Source organism: Peromyscus maniculatus, chromosome 5 (genome assembly GCF_049852395.1).
Source record: "Peromyscus maniculatus bairdii isolate BWxNUB_F1_BW_parent chromosome 5, HU_Pman_BW_mat_3.1, whole genome shotgun sequence".
In the NCBI taxonomy this organism is placed as follows: Eukaryota; Metazoa; Chordata; class Mammalia; order Rodentia; family Cricetidae; genus Peromyscus; species Peromyscus maniculatus.
The window spans coordinates 56828407-56847396 of NC_134856.1; the positions used below are offsets into that span (position 1 = coordinate 56828407).

The 18990-nt window shown below is 49.0% G+C and overlaps 2 protein-coding genes across 3 annotated transcripts in view; one reads left to right on the forward strand and one right to left on the reverse strand.

Annotated features, from left to right (window-relative positions):
• Positions 1–85: 85 nt before the first annotated feature.
• Znf276 (zinc finger protein 276) lies at positions 86–14761 on the forward strand. Of its 2 annotated transcripts, none has more exons than XM_076572254.1 (11): positions 86–290; positions 1188–1491; positions 1762–1808; positions 1897–2343; positions 3748–3826; positions 4934–5017; positions 11485–11595; positions 11664–11739; positions 12058–12175; positions 13933–14032; positions 14104–14761. In XM_076572254.1, exons 1-11 carry the CDS (start codon positions 86–88, stop codon positions 14372–14374), a joined length of 1842 nt encoding a protein of 613 aa, XP_076428369.1. In that variant the 3' UTR covers positions 14375–14761. The 2 variants fall into 2 exon arrangements, with proteins under 2 accessions (XP_076428369.1, XP_076428370.1); XM_076572255.1 differs by lacking the exon at positions 86–290 and adding an exon at positions 307–484.
• The window catches only part of Fanca (FA complementation group A), a 54352-nt gene continuing 48876 nt past the window's right edge, over positions 13515–18990 (reverse strand). Inside the window, exons 37-43 of the mRNA XM_076572252.1 lie at positions 18290–18425; positions 16948–17010; positions 16491–16596; positions 15709–15781; positions 15336–15504; positions 15138–15230; positions 13515–14896 (exon numbers count right to left, since the gene is read on the reverse strand). Coding sequence (XP_076428367.1) covers positions 14789–14896; positions 15138–15230; positions 15336–15504; positions 15709–15781; positions 16491–16596; positions 16948–17010; positions 18290–18425 — 748 coding nt within the window. The 3' untranslated portion in view covers positions 13515–14788. The remainder of the gene's footprint in view (positions 14897–15137; positions 15231–15335; positions 15505–15708; positions 15782–16490; positions 16597–16947; positions 17011–18289; positions 18426–18990) is intronic.

The following is an 18990-nucleotide window of genomic DNA, read 5'->3' on the forward strand; positions in this document are numbered from 1 at the left end:
TCAGAGGAGTCCAGTCCAGTCGAGCAGAACCCGCTGGGCCGAGCCACACCGAAGAGCACGGAGCAGCGATCAGGCGGCCGCCACCATGAAGAGGGACCGGCTCGGCCGCTTCCTGTCGCCTGGGACGGCTCGGCAGCGCGGGAGTTCGGGCGGCGGCTGTGGAAGCGGTCGGACTCGGGGCCGCCCTTCTCGCACCGGCGGAGCGAGCGCGGACGGGGCGGCGGCGCAACTCAGCTGGGGCTCGACGCGCTCTTGCGCGGACGCAGGCGAGGACGGTACAGACGAGGCAGGTGGGTTCCGGGCGTCCTCTAGCCCTGATGGGAGCCTAGCGATTCTGAGAGCAAACCAGGCCTTCTAGTTCTGGAGGGCCTGGGTCCTCTCGCGTCTACTGCAATGACTTTTGGCCAGACAGCCCATCTTTTCCTGCCCTGTGTCGCTGCTGTTTGGTACTTAAGTTTTGAAGTCACACAGCTGTGGTTTTCAGGTCAGTTCTTCGGGCTGTGTACTCTTAGGGTAATTGCTTAACTTCTCTGAATCCCAGTTTCTTGTTGGTGAAAACAGACCCACAACCTGCGATGAGAACCAAGCTCCCTGTCTGCCTGGGAGTTCGTGTATAAGCAGCAGCGGTTAGGGCAACAGCATCAGTGTGTATCACATTTGGGTAGTGCTCCTCGACCATTCGAGAGTGACTTTTCCGTGCATGCTGTCCTTAGTCCTAGGGGCAGGCAATGAGGTGGTGGCATTGTCCCTATTCTGCAGACAGGACACCTAGGGAAGGACAGTTTCTTGCGGCACAGCTGAGGCACATTTTCAGGATAGGATGTGTGAGAAAAGTTACGTTTCATCTTCACTGGAGGCACCTGGGGTTCGTTGGAAGGAGCTGGGCGCAGTGGCATATGCCTGCATCCCAGCCCTTAGAAGGCCGAGGGAGAGGACTGTGAGCCCCAGCCTGGGCTACACAGGGAGACCTCAGCTCAAAAAAAATTTTTGAAAGAAAGATTTCTTGACAGTAGCCCTTCCAAAGTTGAATGTTCAGTGAGGAAGGCCAGCCCCTGAGCCCTGCTGTTAGTGTGTTTGGGAAGCCCAGGGAGGGCAGTGCTCCGCTTTAGGTGCCGGGAGGCTAGTGGGAAGTGTGCTCCTCACACTGGGCGCTCCTTACTTACTGTCACATTTGCCTCTTTGCTCAGGAGCAGGCCGAACTTTTGCCACGGGGCACTGTCGCCTCTGCCACGGGAAGTTCTCCTCGCGGAGCCTCCGCAGTATCTCCGACAGAGTGCCTGGGGAGACCTCCGAGAGACTGTCCCCAGGGGAGCGTGTCTTCATTAGGGACTTTCAGCGTCTGCTGGGTGTCGCTGTGCACCAGGACCCGGCCCTGCCTCCGTTTGTCTGCAAGAACTGCTACACCCAATTCTATCAGTGCCACAGCCTCCTCAGGTCCTTCTTACAGAGAGTCAATGTCTCCCCAGCTGGCCAGCGGAAGCCTTGTGCAAAGTAGGCCCTTATTGGATTTCTTGGGACCTTCAGGGGTCATCACCATGTGTCCTGGGTGTTGATTTAGGGCAGTGACTTGTGGGGTGGACAAAAGCCAGCATAAGCCTCTCATGGTGCTACAGTGAGGTGCTGTGGTGGCGAGGTTTGCAGAGGTTTGAGGGTGAAGAGCTATCAATAGAAGAGAGGGAACAGGGCTGCCGGTAGAGGGTTCCTGGGGAGGTTTGTGACCTTGGGAGGCTCCTAAACTGTGGCCACACTGATGCTTTGCAGGCTTGGTGTTCAGCCTCCCACAGTGGCCGAGGAGGGAACATGTATGGGTGAGTGCTGTTCATGCCAGGGTGGGCATTCCAGGTTGGGCCTAGTGTTGGCCACCATGAGACTGACCTCTCTGTTGATTCTCCTCAGCTGATCTGATCACCTCGAGCCCTCGGTGTCTGCACAGCTTGGTGGGCTGGGTACATGAACATGCAGCCAACTGTGGGTCTCTGCCCAGCCTTCAGAGGACACTGTCCTCTGAGTACTGTGGCATCATCCAGGCTGTGTGGGGCTGCGACCGGGGCCATGACTTCACCATGGACACAGACTCCAGCTGCAGAGCTCTCTTTTTGGACAGTGCATTAGCAGTGAAATGGGCATGGGGCAAGGAGAGATCACCACGGCTGGCCCAGAACTCAGAGTTGAACCCCACGGGAGCTGCCTCTCAGCTCTCCCAGACCGGAGAAACCCAAGTTGGATCTGAGACCAAGACACTACCCAGTGTGGATGTGGCCCTGCTGCACTCACATGGAGACTCTGTGGGACCTGGGATAGGCCCCTATACTCAGCCAAACTTGGCTCCCAGTGAGGCCCCAGGTAAGCAGTACCTGTGGCTTATGCTAGAACAGGATTCAGTATCCTGTCCAAGGTTGTCTTCCGCAGAAAGTGGACGTCCATACTGTTTGGGAGTAGGCCAGGGTATAGCAGAGGAAGCTGGTAGGAGAAGATGGGGGTCCAGCCTCAGTGCTTTCCCGTAGGAACTGTGGCTGTTAGAGTACTTAAGGATAGGATGGTCCTAGCAGCCTGTCTTGACTTCTTGTTCCTTCACAAGCAGGCCTCTGATTCAACAGTTTCTGTAATGACACGCTCATCTGGCATCCGGTCTTCCTCTAAGCCTGTCCTTAGACCACAGGGTACTGGTTGTTCTTGTAGGCTGAGGGGACTGAGGGAGAGAGAAGAATGGGGTTATTGTCTGCAGGACATGGAGGCAGACAATGAGGCTGCTACTTTACCATAGTGTGGGCCAGTGTGGTAGCCTCGTCTGCTGACTGGCCCCTCTGTGGGGCTTGGACCCCACCCACACGTGCTGTGGGTTGGGTGCAGCTGTTCCTAGGCATCGTGTTGGGAGAGTTGGAGCCAGCTTCCTGCCTGCCTATTGCCTTCATATATTGGTTTTCATGGTCACTTACAGGTGCTTAGCTGGTTCCCACCTACAAATCCACATTGGGGCTCTTTGAAAACGCAGGAAAGAGGGTTGCCGAGCATAGTGGTGCACACATTTAATCCCAGCACTTGGGAAGGCACAGGCAGGCGGATTTCTGTGAGTTTGAGGCCCGCCAGGTCTACATAGAGTTCCAGGACAGAGCCAAGGCTACATAGAGAGACCCTGTCTCAAAAAAAGCAGGAGGGTTGAAGAGATGGCTTAGCAGTTAAGAGCACTTGTTGCTCTTGCAAAAGACCTGGGTTCAATTCCCAGCACCAACATAATTCCTGTTCCAGGGGTCTGAGGCCCTCTTCTGGCCTCTGCTGGTACCAGGCATATACACAGACAAAACATTTATACATTTAAAAAAAAAAAATGCAGGTACCCCTGTGGTTCAGGTAGAAATAAAAGAGATGGACTCCAAGCAAGGCCCTAGGAGGACGTCACAGACATCTTAGAATGTGATCTTAGAATGCTTGCTTTATAAGGTGTATGTATACCTCTTTTGATAACAGTAGCAGTAGCCTTTAAACTGTCATAAACTATCCAGAGTGGGCTTATTTTCACCTAGAACAATAACCTGAATCCGAGAAGGGTCGGCTTGCTGATATGGAGCCTCCTGTTCCTTTGGACAGAGACTGGCATAGTGAGTGTGGGGTGAGAATGGAGGAAACAGGGCAGAGGCCTTCTGGCCTCATAAGGAAGGCTGTGTCCTTAGGCAGGGACAGGGCCTCCTTACAGGTGAGGCCCTTCCTGTGCTCAGTGGTGGTAACCAGAGCCTGTTCTTTGTTTCCCAGGGCAACTGGGTGAGAAGCAGGTTCCATCTTCAACCTCGGATGATCGGGTAAAAGACGAGTTCAGTGACCTTTCTGAGGGGTGAGAGAAGAGTGGGTTTAAAAAGCCTAAAATTTCTCCTTCAAAAGTCAGACTCAGCCTCCCTAGAGCTGCTGCCCTTGGCTGGCATGTTTGCCTGCCCTCCTCAGAGGTGGGGAGGAGAGGAGTGGCCAGGGGAGTCCTGGGGCCTCTGGCTCCTGACGTGGCTTTCTGGTCCCAGAGGCACCCAGATGAAGAATACTGCAGGGAAACACAGTTCCTATTCTAACCCAGAGTGTTCTGGAATTGCCTCCTTTAGTTGCTCCAGGGTTGGTCCTTCCTGGTTACCTGTCTGCTTCCTTTTTAAAGGCCTTAGCTTGTGCAGCTCCAGGTGTCACTACAGCAGAGGATGCTAGATTCAGGCCCTTTGGATAGTGAGGTTGAGACTTGGAGTAGAAGCCCTGTGTGGGGTGAGGAGAGGACAGGCCTCCCTAGGAAGGGGCGTACCAGGGTCTGTTAGCTCTGGGCTGAGAACCACTCAGTTGGTGTTTGCCCTTCTGTCCTGCTTCATGGCCTAGACCGGGGTGCAGATGCACCGTCATCCAAATAGGGACAGACTGAATCTTGGTTCCACGCTTGCATCTCTGGGCTGTTAGACTGCCTGTAGCCTCAGGCCTAACCCCATCCAGATAGCTGGTGGCCTGTGGAGAACACCGTGGGCTGTTAGACTGCCTGTTTGCTGTTCAACACAGGCCAGTGATTCATGGTTTAGGGTGAAGGTCATAACCGTTTGTTGTTGTTGTTGTGAACTTTGAAATGGCTAACAGCTTGCCTGTGTTCACAGTTGATGGGTGAACAGTTCCTTTCTGAATCTGCCTTTAAGTCTTCACACTCCCGGGCTGTAAATAAATCAGCTGTTGTAGAGTTTGGGGTGTCAGTATTAGCAGAGTGGCTTACAGGGAGGGAGGATTGCTAGCTTGTTTGCTTTGAGTGAGTCTGGCTTGTCCTCCTGTCAGGACATAGACTAGAGTTGGGGATTTTAGATTTCTTAAGACATGTTCAGAAGCAAAGCCTGGGCTATGGGGGCTGTAGCACCTAAAGACAGGAGGTCATGTTGGGTTGTTGCTCACCCAGGTCAGTGCTTTGCTGACAGCTCTCTCACTTTCCTAGAGACTTCCTGAGTGAAGATGAGAATGAGAAGAAGCAAAACCCACAGTCCTCGGATGAGTCCTTTGAGCCTTACCCAGAAAAGAAGTAAGAGTATAGCCCTGTCTAAGCCTATGATGTCTAGAGTGATGTTGTACAGGTTAGCCTGGGTGCACATGGGAATCTTGAGTGTTTAAAAATGGGATATGGAGGCCCATGCTGGCCTCAGTCCTTTCCTTTGGCCCCATCTCCCAATGCCAGTGAACATGGCAGCTTCTTTTTTTCTTTTTATTGCACTTAATGTATTTATTCGTGTGTGTGTGTGTGTGTGTGTGTGTGTGTGTGTGTGTGTGTGTGTGTGTGTTGCACATGGGGAAGTCAAAGGACCACTTCCACTGGTTCTAGGTATCAAACTCAGGTTGTTAGGCTTGGTGGCAGGTGCCTTTCATCTGCGGAGCCAGCTCAGTGGCTTCTAAATGAACCAGGAGGTCTGTTTGAAAGGCCAGGTGAGCAACTGAATATGATAGGATCCCCTTGACCTTTGGCCACTCTTTTGGTGGGTTGGGGACCTGGTCTAAATGTGTATCACAAGGCGGCAGGCAGCCCTGTTGGTAAGACACAGCCCCATTGTAGGGAGTACCTTAGTGGTTCTTTTCCAGTCCGTTCCTAGTGTCCTTAGCATTGTCCTGGCCCTGCTCTGTTCCTTTTGATCTAGGATCAGGCCTCTTCTCAAGTCCAGGAACTCAGCCTTGTGACCATTTTCAAGTCAGCCCTTGGCTCTGATTTCTTTGTCCATTCTTTGTTAAGCCTCTTGTGTGGCTTTCCCCTTTCTCCAAACAAACATAGGATTCTAACAAGGAGAGACAGAGTTTTCACTTGGGTCTCTTTCCTCTTAGCCCTGTGCCAAGAAAACCCGCATACCCAATAACTAGTTAGTGACTGCCTCATTGTCACAGTGCTCTGAGGATTTCACAGTTCAGAGTGAAAATCCCAAGAGCAGCTCTGGGCACTACACTGTCAGCTAAGAACACCCTACAAAAAGACTGAGAATTTCTTGGTTTCTTTTTTTTTTCTTCTTCTTCTTTTTTTTTTTAATGTAAGTTCTAATATTTCTTATGGGAAGAGAAACAGAAACAAAAGGAGAGCAGAGATCAGAATGGGGAGATCGGAATCAGAATACAATACCAAGCCACGTGGCCTCAGCAAGCCTCACAGGACAGAGCGCTGTCTGGAGACCAACAAGGAAAGCACTAGGAAAGCATGGCCAGATTGCAGGCTCGGCTGCCACCAGGAAGCCCTCTTCCCTTTCTAGTGACCTCCACCTCCAGCCACTTTTGTAGGTGGTTCGGAGGGTTAGTGGGTTTCATTTTCAGAAGATGGGGGAAGTGTTGTTCTGCTGAGTCTCTGCTGCCGAGATGTGAACAGCATGCTCAACTGTGTACTTGTCTCACTAAAACAAGTGAAGATAATATGCTTTGGGTGGGACATATGAGATACATTTGAAGACATCTTTAGTAAAATGAACTATTTTAGTGAGAACTGTACTTTGCCTGAACGCTTCTTTGTTTTCAGACATTATAGTGAGGCACATCTGGGGATTTTTTTCCCCTAAGACAGGGTTTCTTTTTCTTTCTCTTTTGGTGAAAGGGTTTCTCTGTATAACAGTCCTGGACCAGGCTGGCCTTGAACTCACTGAAATCTGCCTGTCCCTGCCTCCCAGGTGCTGGGATTAAAGGCATGAGCCACCACTGCCTGGCTGAGGCAGGGTTTCTCTGTATAGTCCTGACTATCCTGGAACTTGCTGTGTAGACCAGGATAGTCTCGAACTCAGAGATTCACCTGCCTCTCCTTCCCAAGTACTGGGATTAAATGTATGCACTACTTCTGCCTGGCTTCAGCTGGGGTTTTTTTTTTTTTTTTTTTTTGGTTTTTCGAGACAGGGTTTCTCTTGTGTAGCTTTGCGCCTTTCCTGGAACTCACTCTGTAGACCAGGCTGGCCTCGAACTCACAGAGATCCGCCTGCCTCTGCCTCCCGAGTGCTGGGATTAAAGGCGTGCGCCACCATCGCCCGGCCAGCTGGGGGTTTTAAAAGTAGTTTTTATGTGTATATGTGTGTGCCTGAGTTCACGTATGTGTACCAAGTGCATGTGGAGCCCTTGGAGGTCAGAAGAAGGCATCAGATCTCCTGGACCTGGCATTATAGATTGTTGTGAGCTGCCATGTAGGTGGATGCTAGGAACTAAACCTGGGTCCTTTGCAAGAGTATCAAGTACTCAGCAATCTCTAAGCCATCTCTCCAGCCCCACAGCTGAGGACTTTTGAAGACAGGGCGTCAAGAAACCCTTGGTCTCTGTGCCTACTCACATATTTGCCTCTTCAGCCTTTTCTTTTAGCCTTGAGTTCTGGCTGGCTGGGTAATCATCCTGAGTGAGTAACAGCTTCAGGAATGGACTGGTCAGAACACTGTGGTTCAAAGCAGAGAACACCTGAGTTTAGACAGGGCAGTCAGATAGGATTGGAAGTATTTACCTATGACACATACGGTACAGACTCTAAACACAAGTAGTCTAGTGTGCAAGGCACTCACTGCCTGAAAAGGCTATCCCACTCAGCCAGGAGATAGGTTTTGTGTTTGAGATCCTATCATACTACATATAGCTCCGGCTGAATTCCCTATGCAACTCAAGCAGGACTTGAAGTTCTGATCATTTCTACCCCAGCTTCCTGAGAGCTAAGGTGTGTGCCACCATAGGGGGGCCTGCCCCCACTTTTTCCCAGGGTACTCCTGAGCAGGGAGAAATGAGGAGGAATATGTGGATAGAAATACAGAGGAGAGAGACAGTTAGAAACATAGGGAGAGCCTCAGGAGAGTCTGGGTCAAAACCCACCAGCTCCTTTTGTCTCTGCTAAAGGGCTTTTAAAGGAATGCCAAGGGGTGGAGCAAAAGACCTCCCCCCAGCACAGCCAAGTGCAGACCATCTCAGATACCCGGTGACAATGCACATGGTCAAGCCATCCCTAACGCAGCCCTGCTATGTAAAGCAAGCTCAGATCTAACTAGGAAACTTTTGTGGGCTCCCACATCTGTGTAGCTGACAGTGACCTTGAACCTGACCCCCCAGGTGCTAAGATGGAGTCTGTGTATCCCTGGCTGGCCGGAACTTTTTGTGTAGATCAGGATGTCCTAAAACTCAGAGAGCCACATCTGCCTTTGTTTTCTGAGTGTTGAGATTAAAGTGTGTACCATTATGCCTGGCCTTAATTTTTAAAAATTAACCATTTGTTTTAATTATTTTTTAAAGGTTTATTTAGTTTTATGTATATGGGTGTTTTGCATGCATGAGTATCTGTATGCCACATGAATGCAGTGCCCTCAGAGATCCAAAGAGGGTGTTGGATCCCTGGAACTGGACTTACCAATGGTTGTTAGGTGCTATGTGGGTACTGGGAATTGAACCTGGGTCCTCTGCAAGAGCAACAGCAAGTATCTTAACCACCGAGCCATCTTTAGTATCAGGACAGCTTAGACTACATGAGACCCTGCCACAAGCACCAACAAAAACCTTGTTTGGCTCATCTCTGTCTCCAAGAGTTCTATGTTGAATTTCAGTTGGGTCTTTCTATTTCTGCCTCCCAAAAAAAGGTCACTTGCATTTTTATTTATTTATTTTTGCCATCCTGGAAATTGAACCCAGGGCCTTGCATATGCTCAGTAAACAATGAGCTGTACTTTCCAGCCTTCTGTTTTTATTTTTTTTTTTAGTTTTTGAGATAGGGTCTTGCTTTTTTGTTCGTTTGTTTTTCAAGACAAGGTTTCTCTGTGTAACATCCCAGGCTGTCCTGGAACTCACTCTGTAGATCTTCCTGCCTCTGCCTCCTGAGTTCTGGGATTAAAGGTGTGTGCTTCTTTGCTTAGGCAGCTTTGAACTTGTGATCGTCTCATCCTCCAATACTGGAATTATGAGCATGTGTTACCACAACCAATTTCTACTGTGATTTTGACAGATTTCAGTGAAATCTGTAGATGGCTTGGGTGGACTGTATTGGAATTTTTGCCCATTGTATTATGGTTCTGTAAAGGAACAGAATGAATATATACTAAAAGGAGATAGATTAGATTGGCTTACATGATACAGTCTGAGTAGTCTAACAATGGCTGTCTTATACTGGAGAGGGCGAGAACTGAGCAGTTGCCCAGTCCTAACCTGGTGTTGAAGGCCTGGAGGATTCCTGGATAGCCACGAGTCTTCAGTCCGTGTTGGAAGCCTGAAGAAGCTGGGTTCTGGTATCGGCAAAGGAATGCAGCAGCAGTAGTAGAATAGATGAACTTGCTACCTACACTTAGGGTGGGTTCCCACTTCAGATAACCTCTTCTAGAAAATCCCTCACAGATGTGCCCAAGGGTTTGATTTTTGATTCCAGATCTAAGCAGGCTGACAACCAAGCACCCTCCTCCACCCCCACCCCCTACCCCTGTGCCCTGTGTAGCCCTAGCTGGCCTGGAACTTTCACTGTAGACCAGGCTGGCCTCTGCCTCCTGAGTGCTGGGATTAAAGGTGCGTGCCACCACCGCTAGACAGTCATAGCCATCTTTTAATATTAGGAGTGTGAGGGAAAGGGAGAGAAAGCATCTTGGTATGTATCTCGGGCTAGCCTTGAGCTCATGATTCTTCTGTTTCTATCTCCTGGGATGCTGTGATTATAGGTAAGTGCCACCAAATCCCATATATATTAGTTCTTTTTGTTTTGTTTTGCTTTTTGGTTTCTTGAAACAGGGTTTCCTGTGCAGCCCCAGCTGTCCTGGAACTCACTCTGTAGACCAGGCTGGCACTCAAATTAGTTCTTATTCATAAACACAAAATTGTCTTTCCAGTTACTGTCTTTAAGAGTCTTTCACTTTCTCTGGTCAATTTTTTTTTTTTTTTTTTTTTTTTTTTTTTTTTTTGAGACAGGGTTTCTCTGTGTACCCTTGGCTGTCCTGGAACTTGCTCTGCTCTGTAGACCAGGCTGTCCTCAAACTCAGAGATTGCCTCTGCCTCTCGAGTGCTGGGATTAAAGACGTGCACCGCTGCTACCACCGCCACCACCGCCTAGCTCTCTGGTCAATTTTATTCCTAAGTATCTCATTCTCTCTAGGGGATGCAAAATCCCAGAAAGATAGGGCTAGATCTAAAGCACTGTCAATAAATAAATAATAAACTAACTGGGTTTTGTGTATTGATTTTTATTTACTTTGAGGAATGCACAAACTAGGTTAAGTGCTTTACTGAACTGTTTCACCACACGTTTTTTTAAACCTTTGTTTTTATTTATATATTTACTTTATTTTAGTATTTTGAGAAAAGGTTTCTGTTTAGCTCTGGCTGTCCTGGAACTTACTTTGTAGACCAGGCTGGCCTCAAACTCAGAGATCCGCCTGCCTTTGCCTTTAAAGGTTTGTATTTTTGGGTAGTGTCTCTGTGGCTCAGGCCAGCGTTTACTTTGTGATCCTCTTGCTTCAGCCTCTTGATTGGCTGGGATTTCAGGCCTGCACAACCTGGTTTGTCTTCTGTTATTGATTAAATTGATTAAATATATTTTGGGTCTGGAGCGATGGCTCAGCAGTCAAGTGTACTTGTTGCTTTTGTAGAGGACCTAGTTTGGTTCCCAGCACCCATGTGGCAGCTATCAAGTCTGTAATTCTAGTTCCAGAGGATCTGACACCCTCTTCTGGCCTCCCCAGGCAGTGTAGAGCATAGACACACATGCAGGTAGAGTACCCATACATATAAAATAAAGCTACACTTCCCACTCAGAAGCTGGCGGCTTGTTTGAGAGGAGGTCTTGGTGTGCTGTCTGCTATAATCCAGTGTGCAGCCCAAGCCATGCTTGTGTCGGCCCTGAGCAGCTGAGATGTCAGGCAGGCACCATCATGCGGGCCTTTTAGCTTCTGGCGGTTTGTTTTTTGGGATAGGATTTCTCTGTGTAGCCCTGGCTTCCTGGAACTCACTCTGTAGACCAGGCTGGCCTGGAACCCACAGAGATCTGGCTGCCTCTGCCTCCCGAGTGCTGGGATTAAAGGTGTATGCCACCACCTGGCCTATCCTTTTGGATGTTATTGAACATGAATTGTTTTCTTAGTTTCCTTTTTGAACTACTTATGTAGTTATGTTAGTGTATGAAATATAACTACATTTTGGACTAAAGATATGCCCCAGGCTGCTGGTTGCCTGACAGAATCTCAAATCCAGTGGTCGGGAATGCTGAGCCCCTTTCTAACATTTGATCATCTGGAGACATGACTGACACTTAGAATTCTCTACTATTTTCCATATCTCCATTTCTTGATTTGGGTTCTTAGCACACAACTTGAATTCTGAAACTGCATAATGTGATAGTATGTGTGCTCCATGCTACCATCTGTTCTGCACGCCCTCCCAAGGTAACTGCTTCAGACTTGTAACCCTCTCAGGGTTGTCCTGCCTGGAGACTAATGGTAGATGAGACCTTGAAGAAAACTGGACATGCAGAAAGAGACAAGAATCATTTGCAGACAGAGATAAACATGACTAGATTGTTTTCTTTACCCCTTCTAGGGTCTCTGGTAAGAAGAGTGAAAACAAAGAAGCCAAGAAAGCTGAAGAGCCCAAAGTCAGGAAGAAGCCTGGGCCCAAGCCTGGCTGGAAGAAAAAGCTCCGATGTGAGAGGTAAGCAGGCTGCAGTGTGGGGCATTTGCATGTTGGGTCAGCACCTCCACGTGTGCTTTGCCTTACAGGGAGGAGCTGCCCACCATCTATAAGTGTCCTTACCAGGGCTGCACAGCTGTATACCGTGGGGCTGATGGCATGAAGGTAAGGAATGGGCATCACCTTCAGTAAGGGTTGCTTTCAGGTCTGGGTGTGCTTGACTGAGTTGTCATGGGTGTTAGTAAGAATCTGCTGAAGGCACCAGGCATTTGTGTAAAGCCAAGTACAAACTTCCCAAGGGCTCATAGGATCCTAGTGGATGTGGAGACAGCCCCTTGCTCTAAAACCAGTGGTATAGGGTAGGAAGTAGTTGTCTCTTTCCAGTAGTCAGTTGTGACGTGCTGGGACCACTACACAGCATCTCCTGGGAGGCAGGATGTGCCCAGATTAAACACCAGGGTCTCTTATCCCTTCTTCCCCTAGAAGCACATTAAGGAGCACCATGAGGAGGTCCGGGAGAGGCCCTGCCCACATCCTGGCTGCAACAAGGTATTCATGATCGACCGATACCTGCAGCGACATGTGAAGCTCATCCACACAGGTATCTGCCTCAGGCTGTGCCTTGTGAGCTCTGGTTTGGCTGTCAGTGGATCTCAGGTGCACAGACAGAGGGACACACCCCCTAGAAGCAGGTAGTGCCCAAGTGGCTCCCAGAGCTTGATATCAGCTACTTCTATGTCACATGGGTTCTGAATCATCTGTTGCATTCCTGAGGGAGGCAACTTTTTCCCCCTGCAAGGTTCGAGCAACTTCTCAGAATTGATAGCATAGAAACTCTGGTACTTCTGTGAACTCACCACCTTTAAAAATTAACCCTAGAGGGCTGGAGAGATGGCTCAGTTGTTAAGTGCACTGGCTGCCCTTCCAGATGGACCTGGGTTCAATTCCTAGCAACCACATGGCAGCTCACCTGTCTGTAACTCAGTTCCAGGGAATCTAACACGTTCACACCAATGTACATAAAATAAAAATTAAGTAAATTAAAAAAAAATTAACACTAGAGTACCAGGTGGTGGTGGTGGTGGTGTACGCCTTTAATCCCAGATTAAACACCAGTGTAGGCAGGATGGGTTGGAACAAGTAGAATTAGTGCATAGTACTGTTATGGCTATAGTTGAAAAAAAGTACTTGTGCACTTGGTACACACGTGGAGGTCAGAAGACAGTTTGTAGAAATAGGTTCTCCTACCACATGGGATCTGGGATTGGATTCAGGTCATCAGTTTTGGCAGAAAGAGACTTTACCTGCTGAGCCTTCTCGATGGTCCTTGGTTTTTTTGTTTATTTGAAACAGAGTTTCATGTAGTTCAGGCTGGCCTCACATTTGATATACAGCAGAGGATGACCTTGCTGAGCACTGAGACTGTGATGTACATGTGATGTGGCTAAGTTTCCAAGTGTATTGAACCATTTTACTTCCACCAGTGATCTTATCTCCATTGTTTAGGTCTTTACTTTGGGAAGACTTCCAGAGAGTAATTTCTCTAAAGGTCTGTGCCCCCTAAAGCCATCTCTTTTATTTTGGGAAAGGAGCTTCAGGCTGGACATGGTAGTGCACATATTTCTTTATGAATTCTCTATGTGGGCCACCAGGGCTACATAGTAAAATGATCTCTCTAAAACAAACAAGCTGGGCGGTGGTGGTGCACACCTACAATCCCAGCCCTTGGGAGGCAGACTCAGGTGGATCTCTGTGAGTTCAAAGACAACCTGGTTTATAGAACAAGTTCTAGGACAACCAAGGCTACAAGGCTACACAGAGAAACCCTCTCTTGAAAAAAAAAAAAAAAAAAAAAAAACAAGCTTCAAATGCACACAATCTCTGTGGCAAAACCTAGCCATGTAACAGTGCTTTAAGGAATTTATAAATTAACAAACTGCTTTGTATTAGAAACATTTATTAGTGAAGTTCTTTGTATCAGAATTATCTTTTTTTTTTTAATTAATAGAAAAATAAATTATCAGCTTGATACAGTACAAATTCTTATCCTAATAGTGAAATGTTTCCCTGAGGCTTGCCCGGTAATTGAGTAAAACCAAAACTTCTTATAAGCCACAGTCATCCTAGGGTCTCCCCTGCTATGTAGCCTCCCTGGTTCTGTGGGTTGCAGTCTGATTGTTCTTTGCTTTTTATTTAGTATCCACTTAGGAGTGAGTACAGAATTATCTTTCATTTTAAATATTTGGTTCTCAAAGGTTCTTGCTTGGGCACATCCTTGTGTTATATAAAGCAGTAATAACTGTCACCCGTCTTGGAGCAGATTTGAGATAGCTGCTCACAACCCCTCTGGTCTTGCAGAGGTACGCAATTACATCTGTGACGAATGTGGGCAGACCTTCAAGCAGCGGAAGCACCTTCTTGTCCACCAGATGCGTCACTCAGGAGCCAAGCCACTGCAGTAAGTGTGGGCTGGGCACTTCCTATGACTGGGACAAGGCACAGCTTACTTCACCTGCCTCTGCCCCCCAGGTGTGAGGTCTGTGGGTTCCAGTGCAGGCAACGAGCATCCCTCAAGTACCACATGACCAAACACAAAGCAGAGACTGAGCTGGACTTCGCCTGTGACCAGTGCGGCCGGCGGTTTGAAAAGGCCCACAATCTCAACGTGCATATGTCCATGGTACATCCTCTGACCCAGACCCAGGACAAAGCCCTGCCTTTGGAAGCAGAGCCCCCGCCTGGGCCCCTGAGCCTCTCTGGGACCATGGAGGGTCAAGCTGTGAAGCCTGAGCCTACCTGAGAACTGCAGGCGGAACACTGAGCATGTTGAGCCGACTGAACTCAGCAGGTGTGATGTGAGGTGTGAAGACATTCCTGTGCCTCACTGCCCTGCTGGCAGAGTTCCGACTGCTCTGTGGACCCCATGCTGTACCCCACCTCACATATCCAGCAGCCTTATGTTGGAGGGCACCTCTCTCAGGGTGAGGGAGGTGGGCTTGGTGTGTACTTCAACCTGCTGTGGTACCAGCAGTTTATTTTCCTATGGACAGTGAGCAATTTAAGGCCAGACACAAATTATGAATAATTAATTTTTTTCCTAACTAGAGCAATCAAGGAGATTTGTAATCTACTTTCTAGTGTAACAAGAGCTCCATGTTATGCTTGCAATAAATTATTCACAAAGGTGCCGGCTGGTGCACTGAGGTGGGTACGGTCAGAACAGATGAGGCTCCTGGTAGAGATCAAAGCTGGGCCCGGTCTGCTGCCTTTGCAGGAGAGCGTTGCTCATCTCAGGGTCATAGTCTCCTCGACCAGCCAGCAGCTACGAGAAAATACACTGCTTAGTGCCCACAGCCTCTCAGGAGAGCCGAGTGAGTTGTGTGCAGATCAAGAACTAGTAGACACTTGAGTTGTGCTGCCAGTCTGATGGGTGTGTGTGTGTGTGTGTGTGCGTGTGCGTGTGCGTGTGCGTCGCGCAACTACCATCTCAAGTGTCACGGGCTATGACTTCTCGTTGTACCTAAGTTGTGAAGTCAGCCCGAGGATCTCTCTGGGTTTGTTACCTCTGTCATGTTGGAGAGGCTCTGTTTAGGGTACTGAGGTATTAGCTGCAGCAGAAAAATTCGTGCTTCCGTTATCAGTTGTACAGGGCTACCCTAGAACAGAAACAGGAAGCCGTGGGTCAGGCACACTGAATTGGTACTAGCACATCTCACCTGCTGTCCCTAAGAACGGTTGCCTCACAGGCTGGGGGAGCTTACCTGGAGCAGGGCGTGGCCTTGGAGCTTCAAGCTTTTGCCGGCCTGAGGTAACACAGTCCTGGTTTCCCCATCCACAAAGAGCTGCATCAGCTTGAGGTACATGTCGACAGCAACATATAGGAAAGCCTCTTCCTTGGTGATGGCATCTTCACTGAAGTAGGAGAGGAGACTGCAGGTGAAGACAGAATGGTAAAGGACGTGAAGATCCTGAGGTAGGTAGCAGTCAGCTCAGAAACTACACACTGTATCTGTGGAACAAACTGACAAGCCACTTCTCCCACCCGGTGGGAGGCTGGGGAAACAGGTGCCTCTTCCTGTGACACTGCCAGGCACCACCAGGCTGGGCTCCTCACCACGGACTAGCAGGAGTTACCTGTAGAAAGCAAGCGGGAGCAGCTTGGTGTGCTGATCTGGGGCCAAGTGGAGGAGGTGCCCCAGCTCGGCATCTGCAAAATCGAGGAGTTCAGTCAGTTCTCTAGGTTCTTGAACCCTTGTCAGTGCTGTGCGATGACTCCAAAATGGCATGTGCTCTGGGAGGGTTCTGACTAGCTGTGGTGACATCCAGGGGCTTGTGGTCTACACTGAGGACATCTGTTAAGAGCTGCTAGGACAGCACTCGGGAGGCAGAGGCAGGCGGATCTCCGTGAGTTCGAGGCCAGCCTGGTCTCCAAAGTGAGTTCCAGGAAAGGCGCAAAGCTACACAGAGAAACCCTGTCTCGGAAAAACTAAAAAAAAAAAAAAAAAAAAAAGAGCTGCTAGGAAAGAGGGTCACTTTTCCCTTGGTCTGGGAAAATGGGGGTGATAGGCTCACGCGGGAGAACAGAGACTAGAGGTTGAACAAGTACCCTCTCCCACTGCTCCCCTACAGTGTGCCTGTGGGTAGACCATTCCAAACCAGCAACACTGGACCTTTGAGTGTCCCAGTCGACTCTTCTGTTGCTTTAAATGGGTACATCCTGAATTAGTACCCAAATGAAGTAAGGTTTAACTCAGTAAGTTAAACCCATACAAGTTGACCCCAAGGCTTGCTTGTAACTGCGGGAAAGTTGTTCTGAAGAATGACAAGGTCGTCACGGTAGCTCATCCATCCACATCTGTCTCATCTCGGGTAGAGGCAGCTTTCCCGCACTACTCCAGGGACCCATGGCTTCTCACCTGTCTCTGTTAACTGGAAGAGCACCAGCCAGGAAACCTTCCTTCTTCCCAAGCACATGAGGACCTCGGCACAGATGTCCATGGCTTTCAGATACTCAGCTGTGTCCTGTGGTCCACAGGAGAACCCTCAGAAGAGCTGAGTAGGGAGAGCTAACCTTTGTGCGGGGTGGACAGGAGCCACTGTGTTCATGTGGATTCGGGGTGGGTTTTTTTAACTCTCCAAGGTCTGAACTGGTGACACAACCTTGATAAAGGCGCTACCCTGGGCTTTCTAGATGATACGTCCACACATACCACAGGGCTGCACCAAGCTCTGGAGCAAGATGGCGAGAGGAAGCCCAAACTAGAAACAGCCCGACACCCAGAGGTCTGAAATGGACCTGCAGCCTACCTTGTGAGCACCTCTGCCCAGCCCAGGGTTGGGGGAAGTGCCTCCTCAGGGAAAAGTCTGACTTACCTGTTGGGTCAGGTAGGACGAGAGTAGGCTCATCAGGGAAAAGAAGAGGAGGGAGAGGAGTAGCTAGGAGGCAAACAGTTACCACATGAAAGTCACACACAGCCCCTCTAGGATGAGGGAGACCCATGGCTACAGCTCAAGGCCTGTAAGTAGATCTCAGGAGGGGAAATTCTAATGCACTGTTTGTGGAGACAGGATCTCACTGTAGTCCAGGGTAGCCTCCAATTCATTCCAACAGTCTTCCTGTCTCAGTCTTCCAAGTGTTGTGATTGCTAGTATGAACCTCCATTCCAGGCTTTCTATCATTTAGGAGCTTTTGTTGGAATAGATTATGGCTTATAGGGTCATTTAAAACAATTTTTATGACATTTTGTTGGTGCATGTCTGCATGCAGAGGTCAGAGGACAACCTATGGGAGTCAGTTCTCTCCTACTATATGGTTCTGAAGCCACTATCATTACTTCTAAAAATTCAAAAGCAATAGAAAAAATGGGATTGAAGGAATCCTTCTAGGGTTTTTATATTATAGCGAGACATTTGGTTCCACTATTTTTTTTTTAAAGATTTATTTGTTTATTTTGTATACAGCATGTATGACCAGAAGAGGGTACCAGATCTCATCACAGATGGTTGTGAGCCACCATGTGGTTGCTGGGAATTGAACTCAGGACCTCTGGAAGAGCGGTCAGTGCTCTTAACCTCTGAGCCATCTCTCCAGCCCCTGGCTCCACTATTGATCTGGATTAGTTATGAGGGCACAACATGAGGAGCCGCAGAAGTTCTGCCTTTAGGAGTGATGGGGTCTACAACATGGCCTACTTCCCAGCTTCCTCCTCAGACGCTGGTTCCTGTTTTCTCTGAACTCCCAAGAAGAAATCTTGGCCTACACATGCCCTTAGTTTCCTTGGAGGTCATGTGAGTTCTGATTAGAGGGCACTAGGTAGGTAGAGCTCTCTCTAGGGCCCAGTGCCCAAGTCCTGACGGTCCCTCCACTTAGAAGTTGGAACAGTTCCTCCTGGTACCTGTGCAGAGCATAGCTACAGCCAGTCATCATCTGTGAGTGCCCTGCAGCACAAGTCACAGTTATGGGCACAGAAATATGGGAGGTGCAGACGCTGGCTGGTGGCTGGTGGCTGGTGGCTGCAGTGCAGCAAGAACAAGCCCGACCAAAACACTTCCAAAAGAAACGTAAAGCACTTTACCAGTAAACTCGAAAGGCTTACTGAAAAACTTAGCTAGTTTTACGCTGAAATAGCGACAACTCCCCCTTTAATGTTTTTCTTGGAGAAGGAAAGCCATTAGGCATACCTCACTAAAGAAATGACTGAAATTTCGACCTTACCTCCTTTCTCTCGCCGTCTAGCCTGTTCAGATGGGTCTTGACATTTCCCTTGCTCACTTCTCGAGTTGCAAAGTGCAGTGCAGCAGCGGAGATCCAGGCCGGGCTGGGTGCCGGGGGAGCTGAGTCAGAGAGGAAGCTGACACAAAGAAATATCACCTATTTGTCATGCCCCTGGCCACCAAACAGCTTTGTGTTCAGCAAAGGGGCCCCAGAGTCACTACAAATGAAGCTTGTGTCAACCGTTTGTCTACTCAGGGAGGACCTGGGAGGTTGGGGCCAGCCTTGTACATAAGGCAGATGATAGAGCATTCTGAGGGGTACCGGCTTAGTCCTGTCCACCTCACAATGAGATACTGGGGCCCGAGAGCTTTGAAGGAAGAGGCTGTAGTACCACTGAGATCAGCATTTCTTGGTTGTCCGTGTGGGCCTGTGACTGGGCTAGCCCAAGCAAGTCTAACTTTATTACTAATGTGATACCTTAGCTTCTGTCAGGGTGACTTTGGCAGATGCACTAATGCCATACAGTGTAGGAATCAAAGGAGTAATGTGGTGTCTAGAGTCAGGGTTGCTAGCAAGGCCTGCATTGTTTGCTGAGCAGGTTCTGGAGTACTCCTGACGGGAGGACACAGGCAGCATGGATTCAAAACTCGCTACCCGAAGGAAGTCCTCGAGAAAGATTCCCTCGATGCCACGGGAACTTG